Source organism: Crocuta crocuta, unplaced genomic scaffold (assembly GCF_008692635.1).
Source record: "Crocuta crocuta isolate KB4526 unplaced genomic scaffold, BGI_CrCroc_1.0 scaffold177, whole genome shotgun sequence".
NCBI lineage: Eukaryota > Metazoa > Chordata > Mammalia > Carnivora > Hyaenidae > Crocuta > Crocuta crocuta.
Window position 1 is genome coordinate 2,896,306 of NW_027531880.1, and position 13,095 is coordinate 2,909,400.

Sequence of the window (13,095 nt, forward strand, 5' to 3'; positions counted from 1 at the left end):
ACAGGGGAGGAATGTCTGAGCATCTCTCTTTGCCCATCTCCCCTTTGATTTATTTTATTTATTTATCTTTAATTAAATTTTTAAAAATGTTTTTTATTTATTTCTGAGAGAGAGATACAGTGTGAGCAGGGGAGGAGCAGAGAGAAAGGGAGACACAGAATATGAAACAAGCTCCAGGCTCTGAGCTAGCTGTCAGCACAGAGCCCGATGCGGGGCTCCAACCCACGAACCGTGAGATCATGACCTGAGCCGAAGTCAGATGCTTAACCGATTGAGCCACCCAGGCGTCCCAGATTTTTCTTGTTATACATTCGGAATGAACATTTCTTTGCTTTAAAGTTACCTTTTGTCATTACTATCTTTGGGTTATTGGGGTATATAGATATTTATGCTTTTCCATATTTGAAAAGCTGTATGTACACATATAAAAGTTTGACCTTTGCTGTATTTGTGTCTGGACAAAAAGAGGCTTGCTGCGGAAAGTGTTTCTTGCAGTACTTATCAAACTTTAAAACTGCATTTGAATTTAAATGCATTTTCCTAAGATTAGCATTGTCATTTATCTAGCAAACTAATGAGTTAGATACTGTTCAGTAATGAGTTAAAGTCAACAGTGTTCCCAATAAAGGAAAGAACAGTGATGTGCCCTTTGAATCCACAATCTGGTCAGGGATTTCAAGCAGGGAATCCTTGATTTTCATCACAGTGTCTCTTCGCAAATCCTGTTCTAAAGCAGGATAAAAAGATTGCATTTTCCCAAAGGAACAAAGTTATAGTTAGAAGTTGTGTGCTTTAAAAATTGTGAGACTCTCCAAAGTACAGAATTTTAGAGCAGGAGAGAACCATGAGTCTTAACCTTTAATTAATTGACGAGGAAACTAATCCCCCCCCCCCCAAGAGGGCAATGACCCACCTAACGCTCCACAGCCCACACAGCAACGAGGAAATGGCTTGTCTAGAGCCCTTGGGTGGTAGTGCCTTGTCTTCCACTTCACCATGTTGTTTGGCTCTTAAAAACCCGGTAAAATGTGCAGAAAAGTAACAAGTATGTAGATCAAGCAAGGAGCCCTTTGTTCCATAAAGTGTGCGCATAGCGCATAAAAATATAATTCTGTGGCATATATTGAAAATTTGGTATACATTGAAAATGAAACTGACCATGTTAAATATTACTGACACACTTAAAATAGATATAAATGTGATTTCTTTTTTGGAATTTATACCTGCTTTGAGGGTAACTAGAATGGCATGAATCTCTCTAAGAAAGCAGTCCGGGCTATTTGAAAAAATTCCATTATTTCTGTTCACTATGGTCTGTGTTTGTTCTAAAATGAAAGTGGATCTGGGCACTTCGTAGGCCTAGGAAAGGGAGCCTCACAAGACAGCCAGGACAGTTAAAGAAACCATTTCCAGGAGGAGAGATCAAGGGCACAAGGGAGGGAGAGATTAGGTGTGAAAAGGACAAGGGCTAATTGGTACGAACAGGGTGGAGATCTGACTGGAAGCAGGAAAAACAGTTTGGAAACCAGTGCAAGTGTCCAGGAGCCTATAAACAGCCAGGCGTGAAGAGCCCCATCAGAGCGGATGTCCTGCCAAATCTAACAACATATGTGGATCATTGACTTCAAGATGTGCTTCCCCTGTTTTTGGTCAATAATTAGCAATTTTATTCCTAACAGAATCATCTCTCCAGTCCTTATTGTGTCCAGCATCCACCAGCCTGTAAAGTCAAGATTAATCAGAGTCCTTAAAATAGTTCCACATTCTTCTCAGGGCATAATGTCACCTGTGGTGATTCTTCAGTGTCCTAGTTTCCATATACAATTGGGCATATATATTAAGGATTGAGAGTTCGAAAGGATCAATATAAACTGGCTGACTGGGGGCTTCTGGGTGGCTCAGTCGGTCAAGCATCTGACTTCAGCTCAGGTCATGATCTCCCAGTTCGTGATTTCGAGCCCTGCATTGGGCTCTGTGCTGACAGCTCGGGGCCTGGAGCCTGCTTCAGATTTTGTGTCTCCCTCTTTCTTTGCCCCTCCCCCGCTAATGCTCTGTCTCTCTCTGTCTCAAAAATAAATAAAAACTATTAAAAAAAACTTTAAAATAACTATAATTAGTATCTCCCCAAGTTATTATAGAAGATATGACATCCAAAAATAAGAATTAGAGTTCTTGGAAATCAAATACATGATTCATCCATAAACACACAAAACCTCACCTTGGTAGGAGGGCTGCAAAGCAGAGCAGACAATGACTGAATATCAAATTAGTTAGTAGTATCATCAAGCTGACAATGTAAACAATTAAAGAAATTAAAAGTAATGAGAGAAGAGTTAATAAATTAATAAACATGGAAGACAGATCCAGGAGTACCGAGATCCTTTTATTAGAAATTTCAAGAAGAGAGGAGGGAGCAAATAGAGCTAAAAGAGTTAAGAGAAGAATATTTTCATGAGTATTAAGTTTGAAGATAAAAACCGAGAGGGAGAAAGAGAGAGAATGAGAGAGAGATACAGAGAGACAAAACCCTATATTTAGATACATACAGCATTTGGGTGACATTTTTTCTTTTTTATTTCAGGTGACATTTCTAAAGTCCAAAGATAAAAAGAAAAGTCCAAGAGTTTCGTCAAGGAAGAAACAGGAATCTATAGGAACAAAGAATAAGAATCAACTTTCACCATACGTCTCATCTAAAACATGGGATATTGTAGAATAATATCTTCACAATTCTGAGGATGAAAGATTTTGAACTCAAAATTCCATGATCAGTCAACCTATCCTATGAGGACCGAATATATTACAATGTCAGAAATGCAAGGATTCAAGAAGGTAACCACACACAAAACTTTCTAAAAGAATTGCTTGGAGATGTATTCCTCTGAGAGAAGGAAATGAATCAGGTAAAGAGGAAAACAGGAGAAAAAAAGTGCCAAACCAAGAAATGAGTAAAACAATTATTTCTTTATAATGTGGTTGTATACAAAATATACTGTCAATAAATTATTCAGAGGAAAGAGACACGTAACATAAAACGTTAATAACCTGGAACTAAAATTCTGGGTGATTTAGACAAAATATAAAAGATGATAAAAGAAGAGGGGAAGAGAAAGTGCTAAAGGAATTGTTTAATTTCAAGAGTGGTGGCTACGGGCATTACATCCCAATGCCAATTAAAAGAAATTTGAATAGTTCATAGCAGCACTCTCCGCAATAGCTAAAACATGGAAAGAGACTNGAATATGTTTTAATAGAAATGGGTACATAACTTTCAAACCAGTAAAGAAGAAGGAACAGACAAATACAGTCAGGGCGGAAAAGGAACAAAAAAAAAAGAACAAGAAAACATTACACAGAAAACACAAAACAAAATGGCATGAATAAGACTAAACATCTTGGTGGTAACAATATATGTGAAAGGGTGAAACCCCGCGTCTCAGCTGTAAACTGTTTATGAGAAACATGCCCCAAACCAAATAGTCCAGAAGAGATTAAGATTTAAATCTTGCAAAGAACAATTATTTCAAGCTAAAATCCAGGATTTGGCAGCAGCAATTTGGGAGGGCAAAAAGCATCAGAACAGACTCTCCGTGATGAATCTTCGAGAGGAAGATTCTCTCCCAGCGGGGCAGAGAGACACATAGAAACAGAAAGGAGGCCATCTTGGCAATAATTTATTTAACACCAAAATCAAAGGCAACAAAAGCAAAAATAAGCAAGTGGGGTTGCATCCAACTAAACTTCTCCACAGCAAAGAAAACCGTCAGCAAAGTGAAAAGACGGCCAATGAAATGGGAGAAAATATTTGGAAACCATGTATCTGATAAGAGTTGAGTATACAAACTCACAAACTACACAAGGCAGGGGCCTGAGGGGTTCTGCTTTATTTATTTATTTTTTTTTAAGTTTTTTTTTTTTTAATGTTTTATTTATTTCTAGGAGAGAGAGAGAGACAGCGTGAGCAGGGCAGGGTCAGAGAGAGAGGGAGTCACAGACTGAAACAGGCTCCAGGCTCTGAGCTGGCAGGCAGCACAGAGCCCGACGCGGGGCTCGAACCCACGAACCGCGAGATCATGACCCAAGCGAAAGTCGGACGCTTAACCGACTAAGCCACCCAGGCGCCCCGGTTCTGCTTTATTTAAACCCGACTCCCTCCAGGGGCAATCATGAATTTACTGGGGGTGAACCCACATTTACCAGTGTTCGGTTTCCCGGGGGACAGCGCGGGCCCTTGCACTAAGCTCATGCATTTGGATACCGTATGTACGTGCTAGCTGGATGTCAGTTCTGAGGTGTGGTTTTTGTCTTTATGGTATTTTACATTGCTCTGGGGACATGCTCCTAGTGGGAGCTATGTAGCCACATCTTCAAAGCAGGAGTAAAAATCAGAACAGAGCCTGTAACTGACACTATCAGAAAGAGCCACAGAAAGATTCGGTCCAGAACTTGGGCGACGAACTTCCAGTCCTGTACTACCTGCAAAAGAGATAAAAGATGCCTTCCATTCAAAATGCAGGGCAACAGTTCTGCATTCATTTCAAGGGAATGAAAAATAGTAATATTCGGATGTACAGCACTTCGTTTGTCAAAATGCACCTAACACGTCGCCTGCAACGGAGGCTCAGATGCTCCCCCGCCGACTTCCCTAACAGTGCCTGAGGGAGACAGCCTGTAAACACCTTCATCAGCACGGGAGACGTAAAATAGGAACAACAGAATCATTTATGCGTTGGAGGACAATACTGATCCAAATGGGAAAAGACCGTTTTTTCCACAAATAAAAAGCCAGCATCTCTCACTACCATCTTCCTGGTTTCATATATGAAATGAGTCACAAACTGATAAGTTAAGAATTTTCATGGCCAAATATTACAAGCCTTCTTTTTGTCCACTCCATACGTGGGTATGGCTGCTTTTATCTCTGGAATGCCAGAAAACTGCCTGGAGGAGAAGTGACCAGGAGATGGCAGGAATCTGTAAGGGAGAGGGGAGATCTAGTCCTTTGGAGGAAGGGAAGTTGGGGGAGAGTGAGGAATAAGCCCGTAAGAGCAAGGTCAGAGCAGCAATAAGTTGAGAGGCCAGGGAAGTCTGAAGAAGAGGTGCCAGTTTTCTTCTTCTGAAGGAGAAGCAATGTCCCATTTCTACTCTATGGGGGTTTTGTGAAGATGGAGTAGAACAGGAGTTCTAGAAGGGACACGGGCACTGAGGTAGAACCCGAATGCATTCTGCACACATAGAGGTTTAGGAATAAAACCTTGGGGGAAAAGAAAATACAAAAAAGATGTGTGTAAGGTGTCAACCTTAAGTGGTGGGATTATTAATGATTTTAATTTTCCTGTTTATATTGTTGTATTTTCCAAATTCTGTACCCTGATAATGTGTTACTTTTATCATTTAAAAAAAGCTAGTTGAGTCCTTGAATTAGAATTTTTAAAAGATGTAAAGAAACAACAATAAACAGCTCTTAAGAATAGCTGAAGGGGCACCTGGGTGGCTGGTCGGTTAAGCCTCCGACTCTTGATTTTGGCTCATGTCATGATTTCATGGTCGTGAGATCGAGCCCTGCATCTGGCTCTACTCTGAGCTTGAAGCCTACTTAAGATTCTCTCTCTCCCATTACCCCTCCCCTGCTTGTGCTGCCTTGTAAGCATGTGCTCTCCCTCTCTCTCTTTAAAAAAAAAAAAAAAACGTAGCTGATATTCTGTTCTATAGCAGTGGATGAAAAACAACACAACATATTCTCAGTAGAGAATATGCTAGGTAGTGTCTGGATAAAGTATAGAAAGATATTCTTTAGAAAAGTTCTTTCAGGGGCACCTGGGTGGCTCAGTTGGTTAAGCGTCTGACTTCAGCTCAGGTCATGATCTCATGGTTCGTGGGTTCAAGCCCCGCATTGGGCTCTGTGCTGACAGCTCAGAGCCTGGAGCCTGCTTCAGATTCTGTGTCTCCCTCCCACTCTCTCTGCCCCTTCCCTGCTCATACTCTGTCTCTTTAAAAAATAAATAAGCATTAAAGACAATAAAATAAGTAAAATTTTAAAAATTCTTTCATAATTTTGTTTATGGGATCAGGCTCTTAGCACTAATTTTCACTGATTTTAGAGTAAAATAATTGAACCCTATAAATGGCCTAAAACTTGTTTTAAGCATTAGGTAAGATATGAATCCAGAACTGTTTTGAGTCTGAAATCCACACATGCCTCACTTTTTTTTAAACTGTAAGCCAAATAACTACATCCTCCCCACCCCCAACCCCTAAATATCTGTTGGAACACTGTATGTTTACATTAATCCCCAAATCCAATTTTGTTCTTTTATTTCCAAACACTGTGGATATAAATAAATTTCATTGCACTAAAAGTGAGAGATAAATTACCAGAGACCAGGATACCCAACCTAAAATGTAGAATTAAATTGTTTTAAATAGGGAAGCCTGGGTGGCTCAGTCAGTTGAGTGTCAGGCTTCGACTCAGGTCATGATCTCACAGTTCATGAGTTCAGGCCCCACACAGGGCTCCTTGATAGCAGTGCAGAGCCTGCTTTGGATCCTTTGTCTCCTTCTCTCTGCCCCTCCCCTGCTCTCTCGCTCTCAAAAATAAGTAAACATTAAAAAATTATTTTAAATAAGATCAAGTCTAAGGATAAGGAATGATGCTTAATCTATACTTGCTTCACTTTTGCTCATTCTGTTTCTGTGAACTGCTTCCTAAAATTCTTAAATTCTTATTGATGTCAGGGCTTGTTTTACATTTTACACGTGAAACGCAGAGAGCTCATAATGTCACATTTAAAAAATGACAGCATCTTGTTGTAAATAGATGTGAGAACATTGGTTCTTGCCCACTCCAATGGAAGCAGGAATGAATACCAGTGTACTCACCTGGTTGATGAAATGCTCTTTCTTCACATGCCTTGAGATGTATCTGATGGAATCAGCGGCCTTTTCCAAGAAAGCAACAAGAACTTTTTCTCCATCGCTAATCTGTCTTTGTTTCCTTTTTTCTAGAACTTTACCCTTCACCACTGGTTGACTCTCCTCCTTGTCTGGGAAAGAGTAGCGATCCATGTGGTCCTGCATACAAAGCAATTTAGGAAGTTTGTGCAGAAAGAGCCTCTTAACCCAGGGGGCCATGGGATGGTAAGTGGAAGAAGATCTGTGGTGAACATTAATCACAAAAACAGTAACGATAATCGACAGGGTAACGAAAATCATAATGAACAGCAGGTACTCCCCAATGAGAGGAATGACTTTTGAGGAAGATGGAATTATTTCCTCAATTACTAAAAGAAAAACTGTCAGGGAAACCAGAACAGAGGTTGATAGGGAAAGCTTTTCTCCTTCATCAGAAGGCAAATAGAACACGAGCACTGTCAGAAAAGACAGCCCCAGGCAGGGGATTATCAGGAAGAGGGTGTAGAACAGGGGCAGGCGGCGCAGGACAAAGGAGTAAGTGATGAACGGATAGGAGTAAGAGCCGTCTCTCCTGTTGCCCTTCATCCCTTTTGCATTGAGTATTTCCCATTCTCCGTTATCAAAGAAGTCTTTTCTGTCAACATTTTCATTTATCAAAACGAGATCAACCATGGTACCATCGTAAGTCCAGGATCCAAATTTCATGGAGCAGTTCTGTCGGTCGAATGGGAAAAACGTGACGTCCATGGTGCACGAACTTTTGTAACTGGCGGGAGGGGTCCAAATGACAGTGCCGTTAGATCTCACTATAACTTTGGTCATGAGGGAGCCTTCGAAACGTCCATCTGCACTGTGGTAAAAGCAGATGAACACTGATGAGCTGGGAGTTTGCCCACGCTTCTACTGTTTGCATTTATGACTTTCCTACTACAGTGTCAAACAATATTTCAAGAAGAATCAGTTCTCTTCTTACTTAAAGTTGTACATTTCTCTTAATTATTTTAAGAGGCTAGGCTTTGCCATCTCTAGTCCTAATCCAATCAGTGTATTTTTCTTCTGGGATACTTACTTTTCAAAGAGAACTATGTCAGGAAGCCAGAGAGATTCCGATGGAACCTTAATTGAATGAATTCCACCATATTCATCAGGATTCCAGCGTAACTTGTGGTCTGTCCATTCCTGCATTAAATCAGCATACTGAAATTTTAGTCTGAAAATTCGGTGTATTAGACTTTGGAATCTTCAAGTTTATGTTCATTTACTAATCTGGTGCTTTATTTAAAACAGGGAAATTCATCCATTTTAGATCTTATGACCTTATCTGTAGCTCAAGATACAGGTTGAGCCCCACTGGCCTCTGATCTTGCCCCAGCCCACACAATCCTCCTACCTGGGATTTCCAAAATTGCCATATCCATTCCCAATGGAGAGTTTGAACAACAAACTCAATCAATAGATTGGTGATCTATTTTTTCCAACCTATTTTCTCTTAAGAAACAAAAGAAAAGCAATAGTAGATCTGACTCAGTCTATGCTAGGAGAGTTGGCCCAGTAATATTTTAATCTCATATAATGGGTAGAAACAATTTTTAATATTGCTCGAGAGTCTTGAACAAACATCCACCCAGGATGTTAATATGAAACATTCAGTATCCACTGATTAGTCTTGATAACATAACTTTATTCCAATAAAAAAATAGTTTCCAAGAAATTCCTTTTAAGTTCTAATCTGAATTTATTTGGTGACCACCCAATTGCAGTTTTAAATTATATTCCTAATATTGTTAGCCTCCAGATACTTACATATTTTTCCTCATAATGCAATGAAGTCATTTCTTTACAGGAGCTAATGGACCCAGATTAACAAACCTGACCACTAATTGATTGGATTATGAAGGTCAAGAGGATGATGTATGGATGATCCAATTACAGCAAAAGGGGACTTTCTTAAAAAGATTTTGGATCCAGAATCTTATAAAATCTGACCTGAAATTAAATTCTTCTATCCCATTTTTCCCTCGTGTAGACAACTGAGTAATGATGTAGGATAATATGAAATGACATTTCAGAAAGTTTGAAGGGCGTGCCCGGTGTGAGGCTTCCTGGAGCCGAGTGATGCCAATATAGTCATTAAAAAATCAGGAGACAGCAGATGGGCAACTTCACTAGATGGTAACATATTGAAATATGCATGATGCCTGAAGAAGTATGAGACCGTACACCCCAGATGAGACATTGTCTATCTTAGACTATATTTGTGAGGCTTGATCCTTGGAAAACAAATTTAAAAGGATATGGTTCATTAAAAAGCTACAATCTAAAGGATAAAAGATTGCATGACTATTTATGGAAAACCATGCATATGAAGACTGACAGTTTAAAAGCCCAAACTAATAAAGTATTTACCATGTTTACTTGGTACTCGCAGACTTCTCTCTTTTTAATCTCCCTCTGCCCATTTTGAAAAGCAAATGCACTTTCCTTCCTATGAATAATTTGTCCCCTGCTAGGAGACTTATACTACCAGCAGCAGGTCTGAATCTCAGAAACGTTCAAGGGAACCCAGAATAGGACTTTTTTTTGTTTCCCTTTTGCTTTCTTTACTTTTCAAAAATTTACTTACAATAACATTCACCCCTTTTGTGTATGGTGTCCTACGCAAACAGTTGTATAATCACTGATGCCATCAAGACGCAAGAATGGCTCTGTTGCCCAAAACGTGTTCCTTGTGCTGCTCCTTCATAACCCATTCTTCCACCCCCAACCCCTGGAAGCCACCGATCTAGTTTCTGATCCTATAATGTTGCCTTTGGTCATATAAATGAAATCATACAGGAGAGAGCCTTTCGATCCAGATTGCTTTTATTGACCATATAAAATTTGGGATTCTTCTATGTTATATTAGTGATTTGTTCATTCTTATTAGTGAGTAATATTCCCTTGTATGACTATATACCACAATTTATCATTCTTTTCCAAGGAGGATATTTGGATTCTTCCAGTTTTTAAAAGAAAATTTTTTTTAACATTTATTTATTTTTCAGAGGGACAGAGTGGGGGAGGGACAGAGAGGGAGCAAGAGGGAGACACAGAATCTGAAGCAGGCTCCAGCCTCTGAGCTGTCAGCACAGAGCCTGACATGGGGCTTGAACTCATGAACTGAGTCGAAGTTGGATGCTTAACTGACTGAGCCATTCAGGTGCCCATGGATTCTCCAGTTTTTTAATGATTACATATAAAGCCCTGGTAAACATTTTGTGCAGTTTTTTCAGTGAAAAACATTCTTTCCTTCTCTTGGGTAAATACAGGAGTGGGATGGGTGGGCCATATAGTAAGACTATTTGTTTTATACATTTTTTAATGTTTTTGTTTATTTCAGAGAGAGAGAGAGACAGCGTGAGCAGGGGAGGATCAGAGAGAGAGGGAGACACAGAATCCAAAACAGGCTCCAGGATCTTTGGATTCTTCCAGATTAAAAAAAAATTTTTTTTTAAACATTTATTTATTTTTCAGAGGGACAGAGCGGGGGAGGGACAGAGAGGGAGCTAGAGGGAGACACAGAATCCGAAGCAGGCTCCAGGCTCTGACTAGCTGCCAGCACAGAGCCCGAAGCAGGGCTTGAACCCATGAACCGTGAAATCATGACCTGAGCCCAAGTCGGACGCTCAACTGACCGAGCCACACAGGTGCCCTGACATTTTTTTTTTTTATGTTTATTTATTTTTGAGTGAGAGAGAGTGAGAGAGGGGAAGAGAAGTAGGGGGACAGAGGCTCTGAAGTGAGCTCAGCACTGACAGCAGAGAGCCTGATGCAGGGCTCAAACCCACAAACTGAGATCATGACCTGAGTGGAAGTTGGATGCTTAATCAACTGAGCCACCCAGGAGCCCTAGTAGGTGTATGTTTAACTTTATATGAAACTGTCAAACCATGTTCCAGAGTGGCTGTATCATTTTACATTCACACTAGCAATGTAGGAGAGTTCTAGTTCTTTAGTGTTCTCCAGTACTTAGTATTGCCTCAGTTTTTATTTTAATTATAATAGTTATGAAATGGTATCTCATTATAGTTTTTAATATGCACTTTCCTAATGACCAATGATGTTGAGCATCTTTTTGTGTGCTTATTGGCCACCAATATATCTTATTTGGTGAAGTGGCTGTTAAATCTTTGGCATATGTTTTAATCAAGCTGTTTGTTTTCTTATTACTGAGTTTTTGGACTTCTTTTATGTATTCTGGATAAAAGCCCTTCATCAAATATTTGACTTGCAAGCATTTTCCAACAGTCTGTGCTTCCTTAATTCTCTAAACAGTGTCTTTTACAAGACAGACATTCTACACTTTGATGAGGTTTATTTTACCAACTTTATTTTTTATGAATTATGTCATATCTAAGAAATATTTGCCTAACTCAGGGTCACAAAGATTTTCACCTATGGTTTCTTCTAGAAATTTTATAGCTTTTTGGGCTTTACATTTAGATCTTAAAATCCTTCTTTTGGGGGTGCCTGGGTGGTTCAGTCGATTAAGCATCCACTTCTGCTCAGATCATGATCTCACAGCTTGTGAGTTCGAGCCCCACATCGGGCTCTGAGCTGTTAGCACAGAGCCTGGAGCCTGCCTCAGATTCTGTGTCCTCCTCTGCTTGTGCTCTGTCTCTGTCTCTGTCTCTTTCTCACTCAAAAAATAAATAAACGATAAAAAATAAAAATAAATAAAATCTTTATTTTGAGTTAACTTTTTTATTATGATATGAATATGGAATGAGGTTTTTGAGTTTTTTCACACATGGATGTCCACTTGTTTCTGCACCTTTTGTTGAAAAGATTAAACGTTCTCCATTGAATCACCTTTGCACATTTGTCAAAAATCAATTAACCGTATATGTGTGTGGGTCTATTTATGAGTTCTTTGTTCCACTTCATCAATCTGTGTCTCTCCTTTCCCCAGTACTACACTCTCTTAATCTCCATTGCTTTCTAGTAAGTTTTGAAATCATATAATGTGAGTCCTCCAATTGTATTCTCCTTTTTCAAAATTGTTTTGGCTATTCAAGTTCCTTTAGGTCTTCTTTGATGTTTTTTAATCAGTGTTTTGTAGTTTCAGCTTGTAGACCCCACACATATTTAGATTTATACCTAAGTATTTAATTTCCGTTTGGTTGGTTTTGGTTTTTTGTTTTTTTAAAGAGAGAGATATAGCTGACAGCTATAAAGCTTATTGACTCTGTACTCAGACTAAAGCAGTAGCTTATTTCATCTTTTCCTCTGGTAAGAAAAGAAAATGAAGACAATAAAAACAGAAAAGCTGGCCTTACTGGCAAAATACCTGACAACAGGTAGAAGAATTATACAAATAAGCATGTTACACAGTGTACAAGTTCACTGACAAACAAGGGAAGAGAAATTATGAAATGAAGCTGAACTGTTATAACAGGAGCCTTTGGCTGACTTCCACTTAGGCAAGGCTTTGTTCGAGAAGGAAGTTGCATGTCAAGACATCTTCATAGAAAGAGGAGGCAAATGAACTAAGAAATAAAGTCAACACGTGCTGCCTGCTGCCTTCAATTCACCTGCCCTTCTCCTGGTAAGAGCACACCCCTCCTGTTTCCTCATGGAGAACCTCCTCACTGCACTGTCACCCACCTGCTGGGGGTGGGTCTGACTCTTCCTTCTGGCCCAGAAATGGGGCTGCACCTTACACCTGCCCACTGTGATCAGGGACGGCAGTAACCGAGTGGGAAACAATGACATACCATGAATCTTCTGGAACCACTGGAAACGAGGCTGGCCTTTCTCTTTCTTGAAAGAGAACTTGAACCCAGGAAGCACTTTGAGGCTGGAGCCGATGTGGCCACCTTGCTGCCACTAGAGCAGGGCTGAGGTGAGAATGGGGTCACCCAGAGGATGAGGAGCCCAGAGACACACAGAGGGAACACTGGGCCCTGGGAAGGTTACTTGAGCCCCTGGATCACACTGCATGTAAAACCAGCTTGTCCCTGGGCTTTCCAGGTTGTGAAAGCCAGTACATTCTATTTTTGCTTATGCCAGTTTGGGTTGCATTCTCTGTCACTTGCAACTAAAAAGTTCTTGGCTGATCCTGGGAGAACCTGAGCAGATCCTGAGCAGGCGGTGAGCCCCAGGGACAAACACAAACGGGCAGACCCGGCTGGGACTGTGCTC

At 40.1% G+C, this 13,095-nt stretch overlaps 1 protein-coding gene across 2 annotated transcripts in view; it reads right to left on the bottom strand.

Annotated features, from left to right (window-relative positions):
• Window positions 1-4,341: 4,341 nt before the first annotated feature.
• The window catches only part of CHRNB3 (cholinergic receptor nicotinic beta 3 subunit), a 28,555-nt gene continuing 19,801 nt past the window's right edge, over window positions 4,342-13,095 (bottom strand). The window contains exons 1-3 of one of the 2 annotated variants that reach the window (XM_077773087.1): window positions 7,982-8,100; window positions 6,880-7,762; window positions 4,342-4,476 (exon numbers count right to left, since the gene is read on the bottom strand). In XM_077773087.1, the coding sequence (XP_077629213.1) occupies window positions 4,342-4,476; window positions 6,880-7,762; window positions 7,982-8,097 (1,134 nt within the window). In that variant the 5' untranslated portion in view covers window positions 8,098-8,100. Of the gene's footprint in view, window positions 4,477-6,786; window positions 7,763-7,981; window positions 8,101-13,095 lie in introns of those variants that run through there. The other variant, XM_077773086.1, reaches the window with a different exon arrangement.